This window comes from Rhinolophus sinicus, linkage group LG11 (assembly GCF_036562045.2).
Source record: "Rhinolophus sinicus isolate RSC01 linkage group LG11, ASM3656204v1, whole genome shotgun sequence".
Classification (NCBI taxonomy): Eukaryota; Metazoa; Chordata; class Mammalia; order Chiroptera; family Rhinolophidae; genus Rhinolophus; species Rhinolophus sinicus.
In genome coordinates this window covers 30194543-30220450 of record NC_133760.1, presented here as the reverse complement: position 1 = coordinate 30220450, position 25908 = coordinate 30194543, and the positions used below count along the sequence as shown (strand labels likewise).

Sequence of the window (25908 nt, the reverse complement as noted above, 5' to 3'; positions counted from 1 at the left end):
CCAGGGAGCACAGGGATACCCTAAAATTCACCCATGGAACCAGGCTGATAAACCTTGTCCTAGAAGAATCCCTGACACCCTGATTCTGTAGGAGAAACATGCTCCCGATAGGGGCTGTTCTTGGCACCTTGTACAGAATCCCCTGTGCACCTCATTGTCGCACAGCCGGCAATGGAGATGCTTTCTAGACGTTTCTGAAAAGTGTGTAAATTGTGGGGAATGTGCTGATTATAGAAAGTCCATTTGCTAGAAACAAAGTTAATGGATTCAGAAATAAAGTTGAAGTTGTAGGAAACGTTGTTACACAAGGGTTTTAACTCTTAAAAGTATGTCTAAGGCTGACGTTGGTACTGTCTCTGCATGAGAAGATGGAGTTATTGCCTGGCTGTCAGAATTGAATTGGTTTTCAAGTTATGAGGATGGTTTGCATTGAGCTAAATGGAGCATTTCCACCTAGATCCTTAATTTCAGTGGAAAAGATGAGCAGCCTGGGCTCTGGGAGAATTTGTGGCCGTACCTTAAGGTGAACCCAGAATCCTGCTTGAGGACACATCTGGGTTGCTGCCCTGATGCATCAAAACAGATGCCACATCCTTCCTCTGAAAAGTTTGGTGTTAAAACAGAATTTGCATTTGTTTCACAACTAAGTGATTATAATGAACCTTGTGGTCAAAATCATGCCCCCAGGGTATTTTATGGTAATCTTATTAAAAAATTGACTATGGGGAAGTAAGTATTGGTTAGGCTTTCTGACTATAAATCTGTTTGTTCCTGGCCAACTGGGGCAGGAAAATCTGAAAACAGCATGTTGAGAAATGCCCCTCAAATCACAGCTCCGTTTTCTAAACAGTATCATTAAGGAATGGCCAACGCACATCCTCCAACAGGAGAAAGTTACGTCGGCGTTGTCCCTGACTGGCTAGGATGAACAGAGTGACCGGAGAGAGTCTTCTTCCTTGCCCAATGGTTTGACAGAGTTAGCCGCCGGGGGCTGCAAAATAGGAAAAGCTGGCAAAAATCCACAATGGACCATTCCTGGCAAACATAGGGTGTGTCTATGGTAGCTAAAGCTATAAATTCTGGTAAATATTTTTTGCTGTCTGGGTCCAAGGTCTTAGGATCTGGTTTGAATTGGGTTTCAGTCCCTCTAAAAGTAAATTCCACCCTGATAAATGGAAATAGATTACTTTCTACACAATGTCTTTCCGTTCAGTTGTAAATGGAGAGTGTTTTGAGGAGGCTTCATTTAATAATACCTTATCAGACAGCTTTCAGGAACCTGCAGTGTCTAATATGTCTGTTGCTATGGTAACAGCTGCTTGCTTATGCTCTGCATCTCATATCTGTGTCTTCCATGGGCCCCCTTCTTTTTACCAATGAAGGGGCTTGAAAAATATTCTCCATTGGGAACAATTGCAGCTCTGGCCCTCCACTGTGGAAACTGCACCCATAGCACTTCATTCTGCTTGGCCTACTGGAAACCGAGCTCCAAAGGGTGTCTTTACGCACGTCATATGAAAGAAAGCAACCTATAAAGCTTAAGGGTGAGGAGACAAGTGCCCCTCCAGACCTGACTGAGCAGCCCGCCCCCAATGTCAGTTCCACAGCGCTCTTACCTATTTACAGAGAACTTAGAGATTTCAAATCGGTGCAGAGGGTGGAGGAGCTGCTGCTCTGGGCCCTCTTTTTCCCACTCTTTTCGAGAAGGAGGGTCGAGGGTGTGGGGGACATCTTTCTAGCCCTAAGTGCGAAGGAAAAGACCACCTACCATGCATTTCAATACTCTTAAATTATTCGAATTGATCACTATCACTCTAAGTGACAGGACACACCACTGGGATCCTGGAGCATTAATATGGGGAAATTGTCTTTGTTCCTTGATCACAGAACAAAATGTGACCTCACAGTGGAGATGGAGATTGGCTTCTGAGCAGCCCAGGAACACCTTTCTCTAGCCCTTCGTCTTCTCTCCCTTTGGTAGTTTTTATTATTCTGTATTTTTGTGCATGCAGAGATTTCCCTTCTCTGCTCCTGGCCCTGAACTGCCTGCAGTTCTGCAGTTCTCTCTCTCTCTCTCTCTCTCTCTCTCTCTCTCTCTGAGGCAATAGTTTGTCTCCTGTGATTTTTTTTTTTTTATAGGCAGTATCTGTGTTTCTCTGGACTCATTGTGTGCCTGTGCCTCTGGGACAGGCTGGCCGTCTGCCCCTCCCCCCCAACACACATACACAGACACCGACACACACACACACACACACACACACACACACACGGGCTCTCTGGTGGCCACTGGCCCTGGGGCTGTCTCACCCGCCTGGGTACCAGCTCTCTCACTTTGTCTCCATCTCAGAGGAAGGTAATGAAAATAATCGGGCTTCATTAATTCCAAGCCCTGTGAGATGATAGCCATTTGGAGCCTGTTTGCCAATTAGATGGTCTAAATTAGAAGTGACCTTGGTATACTGCCACTGCTTGCCTCTCTGAGTCTAATGAAGCTCTTCTCTCCAATTCATTCTCCTCAGCGTGTTCTCTCTCCTCTCTTCTCTCTCTCTCTCTCTCTCTCTCTCTCTCTGTCTCTCTCAACTGTTCATGCATTTCCTGTTCTCCCACCCACTTCCTTTTTCAGTCTTTTTCATTCTTTGTTTTAAAATCTGGTTCATGGTCACATTTGTTTCTGGCCCACATGAATGTTAATGTAGGCCTTCAGGTTTCCTCTTGGGTTTTATGTTTTAGAAAACAAAACAAAAGGACAGACAACCACACAGAAGATATTTTAGAAAGAAAATGAGACAAAGAGAAACCAGGCCCTGTAGACTCTGTGGTCCAGTGCCCAGCCTGGCACATCGGGAAGGTAGTGAAGGAAGGAAAAAAACCTCTGAAGCTCTGCTGTCAAGAGGTGCCCTGGTCTGCTGGCTGCATTAGTGCAGAGACCAGCTGGCAGGCCCCAGCCGCCATCTAGGTGCAGGAGAGGAAGTGAGCACTGGGCCTCTGACTGGAGTGATGGGCTTTAGATACGCCACTAGCTAGAATGCTCAACTCTGAAAGCAGGTGGGTTTTTACTTCATGCTTAAATTTTTCTAACAGAACCAGTACCTCCTCACAAGGATGCAGAAACTGGCCAGGTCTGTGCCGGGAAGGCCCGTGTCCGAGCCTCTCCTTCTTTTTCCCCTGTCTCTAAGGTTCTTCATTCTATTGATTTTCACTGAAAAGTGAAGGATTTGAGGCTCCTTTGGGAGTCTAGGTTTTGGCAAGTCTATACTCTCACTTGAAAAAGTGAGCCTTTCAGAAAGAAGCCCCACTTAAGGTAAACAACGCCTACGCTGTAGGGATGAGGGTCTCAGAGAAACCAGGTTCAGTACTTTTTCTAAGAAAATATCTTTGCTTTCCAGCCTGTGGAACTTGTTGGTTGCACTGATGTAAGCTCAGACAGGGTGGCCTTCAGAGCTGAATTTGCATGAACGGGCCTGTAAGAACTTGGCAAAATACACGCCATGGTTGGTCAGGGTGTTGTGTTTGGCCATTCCACATCCATGACCTGGAGAAAGCAAGGAGGGTGCAATGCTCCTTATAATCCCAGCTTCTTCTGCCAAGGAAGAGTAAACATTGGCGGCCTCTACCAAATGTCATAGTGGGTACCAGGCCCACAGCGAAGCCTCTGGGATGAATAAGGTATGTCCTTGGGGCTTTAGGGTCCACTCACCTCAGAAATTTAAAAGGCATGAAATCATCATCATAAATGTAATGGTGTACTGAACAAGAGGTACCGTGTTTCCCCGAAAATGAGACCTAGCTGGACCATCAGCTCTAATGCATCTTTTGGAGCAAAAATTAATATAAGACCCAGTCTTATTTTACTGTAATAAAAGTATAGTCTTTATAAGACCGGGTTTTATATTAAGTTTTGTTCTAAAAGACACATTAGAACTGATGGTCCGGCTAGGTCTTATTTTTGGTGAAACACGGTAGGAACTAGATATTTGTGAAACCATGTCACCTCTCTGAGTAGTCAAGAGCAATCAACTTGAGTCCATGGATTTCCCTCTAGGGAGCCTGTGACTTCCCAAAATTATCTGCGGTCGTCTGTGTGTGAGAGTCTTTACCTAGGAGTCTACGGCTTTGATCGGATGTTCTACAGAGTGTCTGACTTCCTAAAGGTCAGTTGCTCTGGATTGTGAGCTTCTTGGGCACAGGGGCCAGGACGTCCTCTCACAAGCAGGCAGCACAAGGATCTGAACAGTGTTTACTGAGTGACGGTCAGTGACTGGAAGAGCAGTGTCACCTGAGGCCCTTTCTTCTCAACAGCTAAGTTCTGGCATCGCCAAGCTTGAGGATTTTTAGTATCGCTGTGGAACTCTTCTGTTTCTGTTGTTATATATGAGAATTGCTTAGACTTGAAGAGTTTCAGCGTCAGAGCAGAACTCCACGCTTCCCTTATCATACATGAGAACTGTTTACTTCTTAGGAAGATTAGAGCCACTGTTTGTTTTTCAAACTTTCAGCACCTCAGCTCAGATGATGGTTTCTTCCTACATTCCCATCAGCTCTGCACAGGCTGGAAGGAATGTAGTTGACCTGGCTCATAGGGTGAGAGGAACACATGTGGTATCGAGAAGATTACCATGGAACTGCCCTTTGCATGGTCGAGGCTAGTCTTGAGGGACCCAAATTCTGAGGAAGTAATGGCTCTCACCCATTGAATGAGAGAAAACCTTTGTTTTACTTTTGGTTAAAAGTCTGTTTTAATAGTCTTATGTTCCCTCTCTACATTAAAGGGTAGAATATGGGGCACATAATTTAACATAGTCAATGTTTATTGGCATATAGATTATTAGAAGAATTCATCGACATGGATGATATAGTCAATGTAGAAAGTGTGGATGTTTGGACTGACTGTGTGCTGTTAATGCAGTCAAACCTAAAGCTTTGCGTTTGGCTTTGAGTCTATGGATGGGGTAGAGGAGTAGGCAGAAGGAGACAGGGAAGGGGGAGATCGTATGTGTACACACGTGTTGTCTGTGCAGGGGAGCTGGTGGTGGGGCCCAGTTATTTGAGGGACTCTGAGTGCATATTCAGGGTGGCTCTGGTCATGCTGTAGCCAGGTTTTGTCCTCTGAAAAACCGACATGCTCCAGTGCTCCTTGCGAAAGGGAAGGTCTACAGAACAGTGCTGAACACAGCTGAATGACTGCCTTTCTCACTGACTTTGAGCTGCCCATCAAAGACTGTGGCTGGGATAGTCTGAACCTCCCACACAGTTTGGGTAGCCAGATATGACTGAAAAACAAGGGGGGTGCCAAGGCAAATGTTGAAGGAACTCGTCTTTGGCCAACTCTGTTTTTCCTCAGTGAGTAGAACGCCTCAGTGAGCTGTTGGCAGGACTAGATTTGTGAAAAGCATGCAGACTTTGAGTGAAAAGCTTTGGGAGCTGGTAGGAGAGAGGGGAATGGACACAGGCACGGGAACATTAGTGTTTGAGAGCTGACACGGGGCCTTCCATTCTCAACCTCTCTGTTCAGACACGTGCGCAGACAGACCCCACCAGAATTCTAGATCCTTAGGATCCCCTTTAGGGATGTTCCTTTTTGCCTCCTGGGAATTTGTTGCCCTTCAAAATTTGATATACCAAGCGTTTTTTCTCCTTCTCAGGGAGAGATTGGGTACGCTAAAGATGTAAAGATGCAGGTAGATAAAAGTAATTACTTAAACACATATGGGGCAAGACGTCCAGGTTTGGAGGCCCAGATTAAGATGCAGAGGAGCACGTGAGGTTGATGATTATATTTCGGGGAGAGTTAATTGATGGAAGGTGAAGGCAGACAAAGCACCGCTGCGTACTGCCTTCTTGAATCCCAATCAGGAATTATGATTAAAGTCGCGGCGAGACAACAGAGGGCTGATGAATTGGTGTCTTTTTTTTTCCTTTTTTGCCGTCATTCACACTTGATTGACTTCAACCTTTCAAGTGCAAAAGTCTCTCTTTTCCATTATTATTCATAGCCATCTGAGTTTTTCTAATTAAAGTGTATGAAAACAATTACTGATCCGTCGTACTGAGTCTGTTAGAGAGGATGTCTGCCTTACTGTAATGTGTATAAAAAGCCCACAGTTTTCTATAATGATGTGCAGCTGAGGTGTTAGATAATTTTATTCTTTTTTACTCTGTAGGGCTTTTTTTTTTATTTCTCATGATTCATTTTTCATAATTCCGAAAGATCCCAAGAAAGGACTGATCTTGCAGCTACAACCGAGAAAGGAGGTGGGGGGGGAGTCTTTTTTCCTTTCCCTTTCTCCCCCTCTTGCCCCCAACCCGTGCTCCCCCTTGGCTGAGGACTATAAATTAATCGGTGACCTTTCACTTCTTGGATTCCCGCTGGACTCCCCAACCACACCGGTCAGAAATGCTTTCTGTTAGAAAGAAAATAGATGGAATGAGTTTGGCAATCTCCGCTCCGTTCCTAATGATCCATCAACAGCTAGCCGTAACCAGCTGCCGACGAGCTTTGTGTGAGTGTGCAGGTGTCTGTGAGAGCAGGAATTCTGTCACACATGTTCACCTGCCATGCACCTGTTCTTGGTAAAGCCAGGGTTTCTCGGAAGCCCTCTCCGTGTGCCTGTTGCTTAATTTTCGCACCTATTGGCATCTGGGTTGCCGAAATTATGCTAATCCCCGTTTATATGTGGGGGAGTTTCCTTTTTGGTTTTTATGGGGACAGTTGTCTGGGTTTCCTCTACCAGTCAAGCCTATCACTGATGAGTCTAGTAACATGTCAGCAGCTATTTTGAGCAAGGCCAGGATCTTCCAACCATTCAAATTTAATAATTTATTTAAAATATTTAATTTTGAACAGTAATCTAGGGGTTCCAGTTGTTACAAGTGCAGATATTATCATGCTATTCATGTTGTTGATGGGAAAATAAGGCCTCCAAGTGGGGCTGGGCACCGTGTAGAACGGTTCACGGTGACTAGTTTCTGTTCCTGTAACCTCTAGGTCAGTTCATTTCTCAGGCTGTCATCAAACAGGAGATGATTTCTGATGCATTTGAGAATATTCTCACCAACTGCCTTCCCACCCTACAGCAGGCAAAGGGATACTGCTTCTTTTTAAACAAAGACACTTTTATCCCGACATTGAATATTGAGGGCTGCTTATCACATTAATGTCGGGCAAATGATAAGTGGTTTTGGACAAGCTTCTGGCCAGATGGCAGGGAAGCCTAGAGAAATGTCTGAGGATCTGACCTAAAATGATAGCTCTTTTGATCTGGGCGAATTCTGGAATTGCTCTATTAGGAAACAATGGCCATGGTCAGAGTGGGGCTACCCTGTTGCAGAATGCTGTGCAGGGCAGCCTCTGTGGCTGGGACAGCAGCCAGAGGTTCCGTCTGATGCTCTGTACCTTGGGCAAAGACCCCAGAAGAAATCCTAGCTTACGTGAGTCAAAAGAAATGCTCGTTTGCACTTGATCTCAGCTTGTAAAGGGTTACAAAATGTTTCCTGGAAAATCTGCCAATGTGTCTGCATGTCCTTAGCCTTCCTTTGTTCTCTTCTCTTCTTCTTACCCTTTCCTTTGCTCTTATTCCCCTCCTCTTCTTGCCTGAATACATTTTGAAAACAGTACTACAATGCTCCCTGCTTCAAGATTACAGTGTACTTTACTAGGTATGATTTAATTAGGGCCCTTATTATGTTTTCAGCAGCTTAAGGTGGGCCTTTCAACTTATCTACCTAATTGGTTGCACAAGAAGTTTCACAGCCCATGACAAAACATTGTCAGTGATCAAAGTCAAAATTCTGCATAAAGGAAAAATATTAATAATGAGATTATTCTTCAAGTGTGCACTGCTAATTATGTCCAGAATGTAACCGTAGAAACACTTTTGACTGATGTGAGCTTTGTCTAATAAACATGAATCTTCAGTGAGCTATGAAAAGTGACACCTCCAGCTTTGCACTGGTGAAGGCTCATTTTGCTTATTAAATAATTTTTACACATTTCCCTGTTTTGTGTCTCTTTCCTCTCCAATTGACTCTCCTTGTTTCTCTGCCTCTTGCTCCGCAGGTGACCACCCCTGAGATGGTGATGCCCAGCAGCATGTTCCTCCCAGCAGCGGTTCCAGATCGAGACGGGAGCTCCAATGTGGAGGAGACGGGAAAGCACCCTGGTTAGTGGCAGTATTCTTGACCCCTGTGAAGGGAAACAAAATAAAACGTTGGGCCAGAATGTTCACAGACCGAAGGTGCCAAGAATCCTTTCCTAAGCTGAGGGCAACCGATCAAGAGATGAGGGGCACTGTCGTAGCTACTTTCTCCTTTGGTTCTTGGCATGTATTTGTATACTCTTCATATGGTTTAAAGTGAAAGAAAAATCAGGTGAGAACCAGAGGGATTTCGGTGGTCGCATGTCCCCTTAGGGAATGAATGACCAGAGAGTCAGTTAGTAGACCCGTAACTCACCATCCTAAGCGTTAAACACGCCATCTCTGAGGACTTAATTATTGGGACTTGTGGAGCACGTGGGTGATTTCAGGGCACTGGGGTAGTTGTCTCTAGTAGCTGCCTCTGCACAAAGTTCTTCTTTGAGTCTTTTGGGATTGCCTTCGGGTGCAGCGTAGGGTGCGTGTGGAGAGAACATTGTTGCAAACATGGGTGCTGCTGGTGGTGGTGCCCCATGGGGGTTCCTAACAAGACAGATCATTAGACCTCCATTTATGAGGCTCTCCTACCGTGTTTTCCTGAAAATAAGACCTAGCCAGACCATCAGCTCTAATGCAGCCTTTGGAGCAAAAAAAATGCGTCTTTTGGAGTAAAATAAGACCGGGTCTTATATTAATTTTTGCTCCAAAAGACGCATTAGAGCTGATGGTCCGGCTAGGTCTTATTTTTGGGGAAACATGGTACATTTTCACCTCTTGTCAGCAAGAATTAAGTTGAGATCCCTTGTGATTTTTCCATATGAGGCAGTGGACAGCTGACCTGAAAAAGGGTCAGAATATTTACGGGTGTGATGAATCTCACTGTAAAAAAAAATAAAAAAATTTCTGTATTTTAATAGCTGGCCACTTGAATGTTCATTGCTTATTGAATAGAGATGACAGTCAGAGATCACATTATAACAAAAAGATGCATGCCTAAAAATATATATATTCCAACATTTCTTAAATTACAATGGACAGCAGTTCTCATAAATTCTTCATAACTTAGGACAACATTAATTCACATATTCTGCAATTCTGGTCCATGTAAAAGGTGAATTCAGTCAAAAATCAGTAACCTTCAAACCAGTCCTTGAGAAATTGAGGATTGTGAGTCAAGCAATTAAATATCGTTAAAAAGACAGATTGCGATATGATCCAGGCCTATTATGAGTCAACACTTTTTGTATTTTATTCCTCTCTGTTCATGTGTACCTGCTTATAACATGTACTCTACTGGGGTGGGGGTGGGTGGCGGGGGAGAAAGTGGGAGGCTGTGTAGAGAGATTCTCTGTGCAGGTTGGGTGTCTCCCTCATCATCAGTTTCTGTGTTCAGGAAGCCTTGCTAGGTAGACAGTTCTGGGTGCTATCCTTGAAACAAAGCCCTCTTTATCATTGGGCTTGATTTTTTTTTTTTTTTTTTTTTTTTACAGAAACCTCAGAGGATCTTGGAAAGAACATCCTGCCCTCCGTGAGCACAGAGCACAGTGGAGATCTGAAACCCTCTCCTGCTGACCCAAGCTCTGTGAGAGAAGACTCGGGCTTCCTGTGCTGGAAGAAGGGATGCAACCAGGTTTTTAAAACTTCTGCTGCTCTTCAGACGCACTTCAACGAGGTTCACGCCAAGAGGCCTCAGCTGCCCGTGTCGGATCGCCACGTGTACAAGTACCGCTGTAATCAGTGCAGCCTGGCTTTCAAGACCATTGAGAAGCTGCAGCTCCATTCTCAGTACCATGTGATCCGAGCTGCCACTATGTGCTGTCTTTGTCAGCGCAGCTTCCGAACTTTCCAGGCTCTGAAGAAACACCTCGAGACGAGCCACCTGGAATTGAGCGAGGCCGACATCCAGCAGCTTTATGGTGGCCTTCTGGCCAACGGGGACCTCCTGGCAATGGGAGACCCCACCCTGGCCGAGGACCACACCATAATCGTTGAGGAAGACAAGGAGGAAGAGAGTGACCTGGAAGAGAAACAGAGCCCAACAGGCAGTGACTCTGGGTCTGTACAAGAAGACTCGGGCTCAGAACCGAAGAGAGCTCTGCCTTTCAGAAAAGGCCCCAACTTCACCATGGAGAAATTTCTAGACCCTTCTCGCCCTTACAAGTGTACTGTCTGCAAGGAATCTTTCACTCAAAAGAATATCCTGCTTGTGCACTATAATTCTGTCTCCCACCTGCATAAGTTAAAGAGAGCCCTTCAAGAATCAGCAACTGGTCAGCCAGAACCCACCAGCAGCCCAGACAACAAGCCCTTTAAGTGTAACACTTGTAACGTGGCCTACAGCCAGAGTTCCACCTTGGAGATCCACATGAGGTCTGTGTTGCATCAAACCAAGGCCCGGGCAGCCAAGCTGGAGGCTGCAAGTGGCAGTAGCAATGGGACTGGGAACAGCAGCAACGTCTCTCTGAGCTCCTCCACCCCAAGCCCCGTGAGCACCAGTGGCAGTAACACCTTTACCACCACCAACCCAAGCAGTGCTGGCCTCGCTCCGAGTTCCAGCTTACTGAGCCAAGTACCCACTGAAAGTGTAGGGATGCCGCCCCTGGGGAATCCCATTGGTGCCAACATTACTTCCCCTCCAGAGCCCAAGGAGGCCAATCGGAAGAAGCTGGCAGATATGATTGCATCGAGGCAACAACAGCAGCAGCAACAGCAGCAGCAGCAGCAGCAACAACAAGCACAGACACTGGCCCAGGCCCAAGCTCAGGTTCAAGCTCACTTGCAGCAGGAGCTGCAGCAGCAGGCTGCCCTGATCCAGTCTCAGCTGTTTAACCCCACCCTCCTTCCTCACTTCCCCATGACCACCGAGACCCTGCTCCAGCTGCAGCAGCAGCAGCATCTCCTCTTCCCCTTCTACATCCCCAGCGCGGAGTTCCAGCTCAACCCCGAGGTGAGCTTGCCGGTGACCAGTGGGGCACTGACACTGACCGGGGCAGGCCCGGGCCTCCTGGAAGATCTGAAGGCCCAGGTTCAGATCCCGCAGCAGAGCCACCAGCAGATCCTGCAACAGCAGCAGCAGCAGCAGCAGCAAAGCCAGCTTTCTCTGTCCCAGAGTCACTCTGCCCTCCTACAGCCAAGCCAGCATCCTGAAAAGAAAAACAAACTGGTCATCAAAGAAAAAGAAAAAGAAAGCCAGAGAGAGAGGGACAGTGCCGAAGGGGGAGAGAGCAGCACAGGGCCAAAGGAGCCTCTGCCCGAGGCCTTGAAGGCCAAGGAGAAGAAAGACTTGGCACCAGGGGGCAGTTCCGAGCCTCCCATGCTTCCTCCGCGCATCGCCTCAGATGCCAGAGGGAACGCCACCAAGGCCTTGCTGGAGAACTTTGGCTTTGAGCTGGTCATTCAGTACAACGAGAACAAGCAGAAGGTGCAGAAGAAGAATGGGAAGACCGAGCAAGGAGAGAACCTGGAAAAGCTCGAGTGTGACTCCTGCGGCAAGTTGTTTTCCAACATCTTGATTTTAAAGAGTCATCAAGAGCACGTTCATCAAAATTACTTTCCCTTTAAACAACTGGAGAGGTTTGCCAAGCAGTACAGAGAGCACTACGATAAACTGTACCCGCTGAGACCCCAGACCCCAGAGGCGCCGCCGCCTCCCCCTCCGCCCCCTCCACCCCCGCTTCCGGCGGCACCGCCTCAGCCTGCTTCCACGCCAGCCATCCCTGCATCCGCGCCCCCCATCACTTCGCCTACGATTGCACCGGCCCAGCCCTCCGTTCCGCTCACCCAGCTCTCCATGCCCATGGAGCTGCCCATCTTCTCACCACTGATGATGCAGACCATGCCCCTGCAGACCTTGCCGGCGCAGCTGCCCCCTCAGCTCGGCCCTGTGGAGCCTCTGCCTGCGGACCTGGCCCAGCTCTACCAGCATCAGCTCAACCCGAGCCTGCTCCAGCAGCAGAACAAGAGGCCTCGCACCAGAATCACAGATGACCAGCTCCGAGTCCTGCGCCAGTATTTTGACATTAACAACTCCCCCAGTGAAGAGCAGATCAAAGAGATGGCCGACAAGTCCGGGTTGCCCCAGAAAGTGATCAAGCACTGGTTCAGAAACACTCTCTTCAAAGAGCGGCAGCGTAACAAGGACTCCCCGTACAACTTCAGCAACCCTCCCATCACCAGCCTGGAGGAGCTCAAGATCGACTCCCGGCCCCCTTCACCGGAGCCTCAGAAGCAGGAGTACTGGGGAAGCAAGAGGTCTTCAAGAACACGGTTTACTGACTACCAGCTGAGGGTCCTACAGGACTTCTTTGACGCCAATGCCTACCCAAAGGACGATGAATTTGAGCAACTGTCTAATTTACTGAACCTTCCAACCCGAGTCATAGTGGTATGGTTTCAAAATGCCCGACAGAAGGCCAGGAAAAATTATGAGAATCAGGGAGAGGGCAAAGATGGAGAGCGGCGTGAGCTGACAAATGATCGGTATATTCGCACGAGCAACTTGAACTACCAGTGCAAAAAATGCAGCCTGGTGTTTCAGCGCATCTTTGATCTCATCAAGCACCAGAAGAAACTGTGTTACAAAGATGAGGATGAGGAGGGGCAGGATGACAGCCAAAATGAGGACTCCATGGACGCCATGGAGCTCCTGACGCCCACCAGCTCCTCCTGCAGCACCCCAATGCCCTCGCAGGCTTACAGTGCCCCGGCTCCCTCAGCCAATACAGCTTCCTCCGCTTTCTTGCAGCTTACAGCAGAGGCTGATGAACTGGCCACCTTCAGTTCAAAAACAGAGGTGAGTGATGAGAAACCAAAGCAGGCTGAACCTCCCAGTGCACAGCCAAACCAAACCCAAGAAAAGCAAGGACAACCAAAGGCAGAGCTGCAGCAGCAAGACCAGCCCGAGCAGAAGACAAACTTGGCCCAGCAAAAGCTCCCACAGCTGACTTCCCCCACTTCGTTACCACAGCCTCCTCAACAAGCGCCCCCTCAGTGCCCCTTACCCCAGTCGAGCCCCAGTCCTTCTCAGCTCTCCCACCTGCCCCTCAAGCCCCTCCACACGTCAACTCCTCAACAGTTGGCCAACCTACCTCCTCAGCTCATCCCCTACCAGTGTGACCAGTGTAAGCTGGCGTTTCCATCGTTTGAGCACTGGCAGGAGCATCAGCAGCTTCACTTCCTGAGTGCACAGAACCAGTTCATCCACCCTCAGTTTTTAGACAGGTCACTGGATATGCCTTTCATGCTGTTTGACCCTAGTAACCCTCTCCTGGCCAGCCAGCTGCTCTCTGGGGCCATACCTCAGATTCCTGCAAGCTCGGCCACTTCTCCTTCGACTCCAGCCTCCACAATGAACACTCTGAAGAGGAAGCTGGAGGAAAAGGCCAGTGCGAGCCCTGGCGAAAATGACAGCGGGACGGGAGGAGAAGAACCTCAGAGAGACAAGCGTTTGAGGACAACTATTACACCAGAACAACTAGAAATTCTCTACCAAAAGTATCTATTGGACTCCAATCCGACGCGAAAGATGTTGGATCACATTGCGCATGAGGTGGGCTTGAAGAAACGTGTGGTACAAGTCTGGTTTCAGAACACCCGCGCCCGGGAAAGGAAAGGACAGTTCCGGGCTGTGGGCCCAGCCCAGGCCCACAGGAGATGCCCTTTTTGCAGAGCCCTCTTCAAAGCCAAGACTGCCCTGGAGGCTCATATCCGGTCCCGTCATTGGCATGAAGCCAAGAGAGCTGGCTACAACCTAACTCTGTCCGCAATGCTCTTAGACTGCGATGGGGGACTCCAGATGAAAGGAGATATTTTTGATGGAACGAGCTTTTCCCACCTACCCCCAAGCAGTAGTGATGGCCAAGGTGTTCCCCTCTCACCTGTGAGTAAAACCATGGAGTTGTCTCCCAGAACTCTGCTTAGCCCTTCTTCCATCAAGGTGGAAGGGATTGAAGATTTTGAAAGCCCCTCCATGTCCTCAGTTAATCTAAACTTTGACCAAACTAAGCTGGACAACGACGATTGTTCCTCTGTCAACACAGCCATCACAGATACCACTACTGGAGACGAGGGCAATGCAGATAACGACAGTGCGACAGGAATAGCAACAGAAACCAAATCCTCTTCTGCGCCCAATGAAGGGCTGACCAAAGCGGCCATGATGGCGATGTCCGAGTATGAAGATCGGTTGTCATCCGGTCTGGTCAGCCCAGCCCCGAGCTTTTACAGCAAGGAATATGACAACGAAGGTACAGTGGACTACAGTGAAACCTCAAGCCTTGCAGACCCCTGCTCCCCAAGTCCTGGTGCAAGTGGGTCAGCAGGCAAATCTGGAGACAGTGGGGATCGGCCCGGGCAGAAACGTTTTCGCACTCAAATGACCAATCTGCAGCTGAAGGTCCTCAAGTCATGCTTTAATGACTACAGGACACCCACCATGCTAGAGTGTGAGGTCCTGGGCAATGACATTGGACTGCCAAAGAGAGTTGTTCAGGTGTGGTTCCAGAATGCCCGGGCAAAAGAAAAGAAGTCCAAGTTAAGCATGGCCAAGCATTTTGGTATAAACCAAACGAGTTACGAGGGACCCAAAACAGAGTGCACTTTGTGTGGCATCAAGTACAGCGCTCGGCTGTCTGTACGTGACCATATCTTTTCCCAACAGCATATCTCCAAAGTTAAAGACACCATTGGAAGCCAGTTGGACAAGGAGAAAGAATACTTTGACCCAGCCACTGTACGTCAGTTGATGGCTCAGCAAGAATTGGACCGGATTAAAAAGGCCAATGAGGTCCTCGGACTGGCAGCTCAGCAGCCAGGGATGTTCGACAATGCCCCTCTTCAGGCTCTCAATCTTCCGACGGCATATCCGGCGCTCCAGGGCATTCCTCCCGTGTTGCTCCCCGGCCTCAACAGCCCCTCCTTGCCGGGCTTTACTCCATCTAACACAGGTGGGTTCTGTGCTGGGTGATTCCGTCAGCATTAAATAGCTGACTTTTGTTCTGTGGCTACCACCCGGGCCCTCTGAGTGTTGGGCAGATACTGTAGGACGTTTCCCTTTCTAGTTCTCTATCAGGAACAAAAATTCGGGTCGCTTTCCTGGAGTGTACGTGGTTCTTCACTTCCCAGTTTGGGGATGGCACCTCCTGGGTGGACTGGCCTCTGAAACCATTCTCATGCCCTGTGTTCAATAGCAAAGCCAGGGTGTATGCGGCAGGGAAGAACTTTTGAGAGTCCTAGCATGTTAGATCCTGGGATATTTTCAAGAAAGAAGTTTCCATCATAAATGTTTCCGTTCATTCATTATGGAAATCCTGATCCCATCTAGTATTTGCTGAAAATATAAAACATTTGAGTATCCTAGCTAATTCTGGATTGTGCCCTATGGAAACTCATTGAAGAGAATTGAAACCAAGTCTTTGCCCTCACCTGTGGTCCCTGCCCCCCTTTTAGTTTCTAATGAGATTGCCTTCGTACCTGAATGCACTTACCAGGAATCTTGTATTGGGCAACGTGGTTTCGAATTTCAACATGTTTGTGTTAGTCTTCCAGACAGACAAAGAACGTTAATGGTCATTTTTATGGGTATCCAACCACCCCTTCATTTCATTTGCCCAGCTTCCTTTCTTCCCTTCCCCAACCCCCTAATTCTGAGTCATATACTCAGTACTCTTGTTTGTCCGCTTACTAGGGAGTTCCACAGTTGTTCTTGTGTACCTCTCATTCCTCTGTCCTCACCCCTCTGGACGCACCTGTCTTTCCTAAATTGGACCTTCGCCTCCACGATCCTGTGAGACTCACGCACAAGTCAGCAAGGTCCCCCCACAGCCTGCACTGACCAGTGCACGTCACCAAAGTGGGGCCCCTCAAAGTGCCTCCTTGCCTTCAAAAGGTGTCCCTGTTTCCAGGGGTTGAAGCGGTACTGCTGCTTCCCAGAGCAGTCCTGGTTTCTGCTTTAATGAGATCCAACTTTTACAATTTTGGCAGTGTTTTACAGAACGTGAGGCTACCTCAATTCCTGGTCCCAAAGAGAAGAGCAAGAAAAGAAAGCATTAAGATGAGAAGTTGTTGCTCATATGTTGGCAAGTAATGTCACAAAATGATGTTCAAGCCAGCTAGACATAAGCCAAGAAACAAGCTATGGAAAGTGGTCAGACACGGAATTTCCCGTCAGCCCAGGACCCTGGCACCGGGGCTTGAGAAGGCCCAACAGTTAATAATAATGTGAAAAAATTAGAATCCGAATGTCTGATCTATTCCCCTGGTTTTACAGATGAGAAAACTGAGGCTCAGGGAGGTCAAGACCATTCAGCAAGTGAGGGGAGGAGCCAGAGCTCCTCGGGCCTCCCAGCTCTCAGTGCTCCTCCCACAACGCTCACTAGGAGCCAGGCAGTCAACAGGTGGAAGTTCGGTGCTACTCAGGTTCTGACCACTTGGAGCGCACTCACAATAGAAAGAGATGCTCTTAATTATTCAAAGCAGCCAGGGATGCCCCAGTTACCACCTCCTGATTGTACTGCAGCTCATTGGAGCACTGGATCTGTAATGGGAGGGAAGAAACTTGGGTTTAATATGTCAGGCCCAGTGGTAAGCTCTTTCCATATGACCTTTCGTGTAAATCCCTACAACCATTTACTATGGAAAGCTGCGGTTCCAAGCAGTCAGCTGACGGGCTCCGGATCACATGGCAGATGTGTGTCAGTCAGAACCCATACCGTATCAGTCTGGCTCTAGAGGTGCATGGTTAGGTCTCGGGGATGAAGTTCCTTGCTTGGTTCTCATCTCACAGATGAGAAAAGTGAGGCCACGGAATTATTGTGGGAACATATTGAGCTACTGTATTGAACATGGCTAGTGCAGAGCTTGGTTTAAATAGCAGGGGTTCAGTAAATGTTCCTTAAAATTTCGAATCCCACATGTAGACTATCAGTTCAGGATACAGGAAGAAAGTCAGTTTAAAACCTTCTGACCTGGATCTTTCTCCTGAAAACCTGATGTCACAGAAATGGGAAAATCTCTAGACAGTCCTTCGTCACCCTTCCTTTTGACTCTGGTTCCAAGCTAAAACTTGGAACAGGCCCATTGCCGAAAGGAAGACAGAAAGAGCCATGTCCCAAGTTTAGAATTCATAATACATTCTGTGTTCACCTCGTTTGTGCCAATTTAACCAACAAGACTTTACTAAGTTTTTCTGAGTCAGACGCATTTCTGGTTTCAGTCCGTGCCGTGTGTGCACTGAGGAAGCTGGATGATTTAATCTTCGTGGTCCCTTTCTGCTGTTCCGGAAGAGTACATTAATGATGTACTTGACTATTCAAATGTGAACGGATGTTTTTCTGGGATTGGCAACTTGAGACAACCTTGTTCTTTTCGTCTGAAATTTGAGGGTTTTCAAATGCAGTGTGATAGACCAGTAAACACTACACCACTGTAACCGGAAGTCAACATTGTCTTCACCCAGGCCTGGGCTTCAGAGTGTTGTTTTCCTCACAAAGAGTGTCATTTACAGAACCCCCGACCGCAGCTTTCTGGCAGAAGGTAGTCCAGCTGAAACGGTGAGGGGCTGTAGGATTTTTGAGTTTGCATTTTGGTGCTGTCTGAAGTGACGGGGTATATATTGTCTGGTTTCTTGGGTGTGGTGAATATAAAGGTGACCCGAAGGCTGCTGCCTGTGAATTCTTCTCCACTCCCGTCTTTTCTCAGCATCTCGTCACGCAGCATACCCTGCGCCCCGTGCCACAGTGCTGTCCTTCACCACCACCTTGCTAGTCTTGACACACCTACAGCTTGATGTACCGTTTTCCCTGCCATCCGAAAATAGAACGTTCCTAGGAAACCTTTTGTAAGCCAAAATGGCGCCAAGAAGCTGTTGTCTCAGGACACATCTTGCTAACGGATACACAAAATACTGAGTGTAGTTCCTGAGTGTAGTGACGCTGAGATACTGAGTGTAGCTCCTGGGGACGGAGCTTGGCAGTAGCCTTCTCCTCGCTCAGGGTGCACGCTGCCTCTGTAACCGCTCACTGCAAAACAAACGCTGAACACTATTCACTTTTTGCCTTTTCTTGTAAAAGTGCGAAAATCCTCTTTGGATTTCTTTCAGTTAGTGAAAACAGGTATTAATGTAGGTCTGTCTTTTCATAAAAGCAAAGTGGCATAAACGAACTTTGAAAAACGGGGATGCTTGTACCAGCAGCAGCAACATCGTCTTCCATCACCCTGGAACAAAAGACTCAAACCAGAAGATAGGTATGGGTTAGGGAGGATGGCAGGCTCTGGGCTGAGGGGAGGCCTTCTCATAGTGGTAGGTTAGGCCTGCATGTGATTGAGGATGGGGCTGTACCCCATGTGGGAACAGTGACATGGTTGGAAGCCTTTGCCAACCATAAGCAGTGGTGCCTGAGGTAGGTTGTGATGTCTTTGGGCTGTTCCATTTCTGACATAGTTTTCCCTTCTTCCTGTCGCTGTTTTTTTTAACCATCTACAGCCCTACTCCTCCTATATGTCATTCAAACAGGAGCAAGAGGAGAAAATGTTCATTTCTCCGGTGGACTCCAGAATCCTGTTCCTAGATATTTACATTTTTCAACAGATTTGTTAAAGCAGGTCAGCTGAGGCAAGGCAGGGAACAGTTTTCTTTGAATGGATTGTTTTTATTTCTCCCCATTCCTTGTCCTCTCTCTGGCCTCCGAACGTGTCCATTCAGCTACAGCAATGGAAGTCACAGAGGTGCACGTGGACAGCCTGTTGTCTGTTCACATGGTCTTGGGGCCTGGCCAGGTTTCTTGCTTGCCTTCGCTCTCTTCTGTTGCCTCTCTCCTCCGACAACTTCTGGTAGGACCTCTGGGCTGTAGTATTTCTGTGAAGCTTTGATGAAGGCCTTTGGTCCCAGCTGGAAGCTAGTTTGGGGCCCTCCAGATTAACTGCCTCGGGCTGAATGAATGGTAGCTGGGAGCAAGGCAAAGTTAATATGAATGAGTGGGCTGGGTGCCACACGTGGGGCAGGAAGGTGTTGGGAGGTGTTTAGCCAAAAGGGAAAATACGGGAGCCGACCCAGGACTGGGTCCTGATTAGAATACAAGGCTATCCAACCCTGAGCCGAGCAGGACACCTCTGTTGAAAACGTCGGTTTTGAGAGGATTCCTCAAGTTTAAACATTGAGATGTCAGACTTGGTGCCAGAGACACAGGTCAAACATCTTGAGCTGCCTCCTCATCACCCAGACTGACACGTGATTTCTCTGTCTCCATCCTTTTCAGCTTTAACGTCTCCAAAACCGAACTTGATGGGTCTTCCCAGCACAACAGTTCCTTCCCCTGGCCTCCCCACATCTGGATTACCAAATAAACCGTCCTCAGCATCGCTGAGCTCCCCGACCCCAGCACAAGCCACCATGGCGATGGCCCCTCAGCAACCCCCCCAACCCCAGCAGCCGCCACCGCAGGTGCAGCCACCTCCAGCAGCCCAGCCGCCACCTGCGCCACAGCTCCCGCCACAGCAACAGCAGCGCAAGGACAAAGACAGTGAAAAGGTGAAGGAGAAGGAAAAGGCACACAAAGGGAAAGGGGAACCCCTGCCTGTCCCCAAGAAGGAGAAAGGAGAGCCCCCGACGGCCGCCACAGCCACCATCTCAGCCCCGCTGCCCACCATGGAGTATGCGGTGGACCCTGCGCAGCTGCAGGCCCTGCAGGCGGCCTTGACCTCGGACCCCACAGCGTTGCTCACGAGCCAGTTCCTTCCTTACTTCGTACCAGGCTTCTCTCCATATTACGCCCCCCAGATCCCCGGCGCCCTGCAGAGCGGGTACCTGCAGCCTATGTATGGCATGGAAGGCCTGTTCCCCTACAGCCCCGCGCTGTCGCAGGCCCTGATGGGGCTGTCCCCGGGCTCCCTTCTGCAGCAGTACCAGCAATACCAGCAGAGTCTGCAGGAGGCCATCCAGCAGCAGCAGCAGCGGCAACTGCAGCAGCAGCAGCAGCAGCAGCAGCAGCAGCAGCAGCAGCAGCAGCAGCAGCAGCAGCAGCAGCAGCAGCAGCAACAACAGCAGAAAGTGCAGCAGCCCAAAGCAAGCCAGACCCCAGTCCCCCCGGGGGCTGCTTCCCCAGACAAAGACCCTGCCAAAGAATCCCCCAAACCAGACGAGCAGAAAAACGCACCCCGCGAGGTGTCCCCCCTCCTGCCGAAACCCCCCGAAGAGCCAGAAGCAGAAAGCAAAAGTGCGGACTCCCTCTACGACCCCTTCATTGTTCCAAAGGTGCAGTACAAGTTGGTCTGCCGCAAGTGCCAGGCGGGCTTCGGTGACGAGGAGGCGGCGAGGAGCCACCTGAAGTCCCTCTGCTTCTTCGGCCAGTCTGTGGTGAACCTGCAAGAGATGGTGCTTCGCGTCCCCACGGGCGGCGGCGGCGGCGGCGGCAGCGGCGGCGGCGGCGGCGGCGGCGGCGGCAGCAGCGGCGGCGGCGGCGGCGGCTCGTACCACTGCCTGGCGTGCGAGAGCGCGCTCTGTGGGGAGGAAGCTCTGAGTCAACATCTCGAGTCGGCCTTGCACAAACACAGAACAATCACGAGAGCAGCAAGAAACGCCAAAGAGCACCCTAGTTTATTACCTCACTCTGCCTGCTTCCCCGATCCTAGCACCGCATCTACCTCGCAGTCTGCCGCTCACTCAAACGACAGCCCCCCTCCCCCGTCGGCCGCCGCCCCCTCCTCGTCCTCCGCTTCCCCCCACGCCTCCAGGAAGTCTTGGCCGCAAGTGGTCTCCCGGGCTTCGGCCGCGAAGCCCCCTTCTTTTCCTCCTCTCTCCTCATCTTCAACGGTTACCTCAAGTTCATGCAGCACCTCAGGGGTTCAGCCCTCGATGCCAACAGACGACTATTCGGAGGAGTCTGACACGGATCTCAGCCAAAAGTCCGACGGACCGGCGAGCCCGGTGGAGGGTCCCAAAGACCCCAGCTGCCCCAAGGACAGTGGTCTGACCAGTGTAGGAACGGACACCTTCAGATTGTAAGCTTTGAAGATGAACAATACAAACAAATGAATTTAAATAAAAAATTAATAAACCAATTTCAAAAATAGACTAACTGCAATTCCAAAGCTTCTAACCAAAAAAAAGAAAAAAAAAGAAAAAAAGAAAAAAAAGAAAAAGCGTGGGTTGTTTTCCCATATACCTATCTATGCCGGTGATTTTACATTCTTGTCTTTTCTTTTTTCTTTTAATATATAAAGAAAACACCCCTTAACCCTGTTACATTGTGTCCTTTTGAAGGTACTATTGGTCTGGGAAACACAAGTCCGCAGGGCCTCCCTAACGTCTTTGGAGCTTAAACCCCTTGTATATTTGCCCCTTTTCAATAAACGCCCCACGTTGATAGCACAGAGGAGCCCGGCATGCACTGTATGGGAAAGCAGTCCACCTTGTTCCAGTTTTAAATTTCTTGCTATCTTAGCATTCAGATACCAATGGCTTGCTAAAAGAAAAAAAGAAATGTAATGTCTTTTTATTCTCAGGTCAATCGCTCACACTTTGTTCTGTTTTCAGAATCATTATTTTATATATTATTTTGGGGGGGGGTTTTTTTTTTTTTTTTTCGTTCCAGAAAAGATTTTTTGTTTTCTTAATTTAAAAAAGGGCAGAAAGTATTCGAGAAAAACAATGTGAACTGCTTTAGCTTTCTGGGGATTTTAAGGGTAGCTTTTCTGCTGAAGCCAATTTCAAGATGAAAAGTTAAGCACTCCCACTTTCAGAAAAAAGAAAAAAAACCCACACACACAAAGAGTGTTGAGGACTCGTAGCTTAAAAAAATAAGTTTTAAAAACTGACTTTCTGTATTTATGATAGATATGACCATTTTTGGTGTTGAGTAGATTGTTGCATTGGAAATGAACTGAAGCAGTATGGTAGATTTAAAAGGAAAAAAAACCTTTTGTGTACATTTAGCTTTTTGTATGGTCCAGCTGACAGCTCCTCATTTGATGTTGTCTTGTTCATTCCTAGCAGATAGATTGCAATCCGTTGATTCGCCTAAGCTTTTCTCCCCTTTGTCCCTTAATTCGACTTTTCTCTTTCCTCCTCCCACCTCCCATCCTATAATCTCCCATTTAAGGTAGCTGCCTTCATTTCTTAGAGGGTAGCTGCAGAATTATTTTATAAAACTAAAGAAAGAATTTCAAAGGGTTCTAGGGGTCATTAGGATCCTCACAGATTATTTTTGTTTGGAGAGTTGAAACATTTTAAAGGCAAATAATTCTAGTTACCTGTATCTGTTAGCCTTGTGCATTTATTTTTTATTTTTATTTTTTAATTTATCCTTCCTTTGGCTTTTCTTTTCACCCCTTCTTTTCCTCCTTGTTTGGTAGATGCTTCAAATAGTCTTTTCCTAAGCTAAAGCATTTGTTTCGATTTGTGTAATTAGACTGTGTGCTTTTCTTTTCTAAAAAAAGGTTTTGGTTAGGGGTTTGGTTTGTTTTGTTTTCTTTCCTCTCTCAGAAAAAGAAATTTCATGCTTTAAATAAAATCCAAAGACATACCCTTTCACTGCTGATGCAGAAAAAAGGGAAAGGGTTCTTGTTACTTGAGAATTTGTTTCTGATTTAAACAAACAAGATTTAGTTTAATAAAAGAAAGAATAAAACAAAAGATTCCCAGGTTGTTATGTGCTTCTTCTGCAAGCAGAGAGGCAACTGTTAATGACAATTCCATATACCAAAAGACACATTTTTTACTTCAAAGTTTTGTCCTTGTGTTAGGCAGTCTGAGCGGCGAGTGATCCAGAGCGCAGCCAACAAAGAAGCAGATAGCAATGTACCGAGAGCAAAAAAGGAACCGTATTTGAGGCACTTGTGTTTATGTTAATATCCGTATTCCTGTAACACACAACACAACGCACCATACACCCGTTCTGATCTTAAACAAAACAAAACAAAACAAAAGTGGTCTGAACTTTAAAAGGAAAACTTTGTGCTGCTATAACATAGATTTTGGAGACAAATAGATGCTTTGCTGTTTCACTTTCATAGCCAAACATCAACAGAAACAATCTCCCCTTGCCCAGAAAGTGTGAAATCCTTCTCCCCTTCATTCTCTTCCTTATGTTTCAAAAGGGAACTTTGAAGACTGTGAATGCAGGTTCCATTGGTCACCTTTCGGGCTTCTTTCCCCAGTGCTGAAGCCACTCATCGACTTTGCAAAAGACTGGAGCATTCCAAGATCTGAAAATGGATTTCTTTTTTTCTTTTTTGTCCTTTTTTAGCCGGGACTATTTTATTTTTATGAATTTGTTTTTAGTTTAATGAAAGAGTAGATCCTGAACTGTTGTACATATTTCTAACTAGGCTGATGCACAGTGCAAATTTCTTTTTTAATTTTTTTAAGTAGAAATACTAAAGAATACCATCTAACTATTCATACCAGTATCCAGTTGTAGCATAAGGTGTCAAAAACAAGTACGCAAAACATTTGCTGTTTTAACAAGCTATTTTCTTTTAACAAGAATTCTTGTATTTCTCCCTGTGTTTGAGATGAACATTTTTAAATTTTAAAGTTGTACAGTTTTTTGTTTTCCATTATTTTATCGTTTGTAACTCTATGAAATATATATATATTTTTTGCCATTTAATTGTTGTATGTTACTCTGTGTCTGTATCATATAGAAAAAAATTGTTTGTTTTTGGTTCTCTGTGATACCAATTAACAATTTAACACTAGCTTTATCTGTCAAATTCTGCTAGGTCTTTTCTGTAAACTTTGTTTTTAAAAATGATATTGCTTGGTAATAGTGCAATTTCTATCCCTTTCCTGCCCCCCTCAACTTTAAGTTCATTTCCTTGTAATTTTGCCACCCCTCCCCCAATGGTTCTCTCTCTCTCCCTCCCTCTCTCCCCCCCACCTCTCTCTTTTGAGCTACTATGCCATCCTCCCTCTGTGAGGCAGAGTGACTGTGTTTTGTTATGCCATGCCTTGACCTGTGGGTGTATTTTGGCAACAGCAAGGTGATTGGTTGGGTAGATTGGCTAAGCATGCTTCCACCCACCCGTGGTCCTCAGAGGGGTTATGTGATTGTTTCAACCTGGTGTGGGTTGCACACTTAATGCTTTCCTCTACAACTCTACTGCCCACATATATGTTCATTCAAAAAAGAAAAAACAATTCCTCAGCATTAACCCAGAAGTAGCAAAGCAGTCAGTGATGGTGAAAATTAGAGGTCAGACATGAGCTAGTAAGATGTTTGTGGACTGACATCCACCTTGGCTGTGACAAGTATCGTTGACAAAGAATGAATTCACTACAACGCTCAACTGTTTGGATTGGTCTCACTCAGAGAATTTATTCCTGTCTGCTGTATAGTAGGTAACTGAATAGGACATGTCAACTCACTTTTTAAATTAGTTCTTCACTTCCATTGACACTTCATATTTTGTTTTTGTCCCCCCCCCCAAATACTCCACAGTGTGGGTGGGTGCTAGACATCATTCAGTCATAGCACAACTGACCCATGGGATGGGAGTTATTTTCATCCATCCTTCCAAAAGAATCTTAAGAAAGAAACACACACACGGAAAGGTTTAATAAATCTAGGAAGTTTTTTTTTGCTTTTTAATTAAAAGCTATTTAAAGAGATGAATGTGGCCAAAGTTTTACACGACTGAAAATAAAGTAAAACAGACGGCATGTGTTTAAACCTGAGTTTATCAGGCATGGCAGGAAGTTGCAGGAGAGAGAGAGGCAGTGACCCAAGCCAGTGCACTTGATGTTCATGGACATATATTTTTTTTAAATAATAAATTAAATTAAAACATTTTAAATAGAAGCATAAATTGAGTTGGTTGTTTGTTGGCGCTGAGATACTGCCCACTGTGAAACAAAGCTTTGACTAGTTTTTTTTGTTGTTGTTTACTTTTCAGGGGGGAGGGGGGCAAGTTTGGGTAGGAAAGAAAGCATAAATGAACGTGACCCTGAGGTGAAAAGGTATATGAACAGCCTTTGCAATGTACAAAAAAACAAAAAACAAAAAAAAAACAAAACAAAAAAAAATAGAGCAAGTGAAACCAAAAATGATGTTCTTGGTGTTTTTCTATAATGTAGTCTTGTTAGCTTTTTTTGTTACTGTAACAATGCTGATCTCGAACTGTACCAAAATACATGGAGACTAACAAACAGAACCACATGGAACTTTCAAACTGAAAAAAAATTTGTCACAAACTTTGTTGTCATAGTTAAGTTGATTGTAGATGGTAATTGAATATACTCCTTTGAAAATATTTCATCAAGTATGTTTCCTGCTCATTGTGATACATTAAAAAAATATGAGCAAAAGTTCTTTTCTCTGTCAACAGATTTTGTGTGTGTGCATGTGTGAAAGAAAGACATTGATGACTGACGAAGTGTAAATTTGAACAGTATCTTGAGGGATACTTATTTCAACACAAACTCTTTGGTATTTCTAAGTATCATTGTACTTCCCATCCTTGTCACTCATAAAAGTGCCAGAAGTTTGGCCATGATGCTGACTAGCTTATTTCATTGAGAAGAGTAAACCTGACAGCTTAAATAATATTTGACCCCAGAGAATCCTAATAGCCTTACTTTTTAATTGAAATGTTTACATAAGAATGTTAGACACTTGGCACAATCACGAGCAAAAGTTTTGCTGATGGCCAGGAGAGAGGTAAGCTCAACTTTTCTGAAATGGGAATGGGATCCAGTGTTTATGACAGAATATGAAAGGTAAGTTGAATTAAGTGGATTGTTGATTACATTTACCTTTCCTAGCAATGGACTTTTCTACTC

The 25908-nt window shown here is 46.6% G+C and overlaps 1 protein-coding gene across 5 annotated transcripts in view; it reads left to right on the top strand.

Moving 5' to 3' along the window:
• ZFHX3 (zinc finger homeobox 3) overlaps positions 1 to 25437 on the top strand; it is a 244918-nt gene extending 219481 nt beyond the window's left edge. For all 5 annotated transcript variants that reach the window (XM_074314649.1, XM_074314652.1, XM_074314650.1 and 2 more), the window contains 3 exons: positions 8057 to 8159; positions 9623 to 15076; positions 19385 to 25437. In XM_074314649.1, coding sequence (XP_074170750.1) covers positions 8057 to 8159; positions 9623 to 15076; positions 19385 to 21129 — 7302 coding nt within the window. In that variant the 3' untranslated portion in view covers positions 21130 to 25437. The remainder of the gene's footprint in view (positions 1 to 8056; positions 8160 to 9622; positions 15077 to 19384) is intronic.
• The last annotated feature ends 471 nt before the right edge of the window (positions 25438 to 25908 follow it).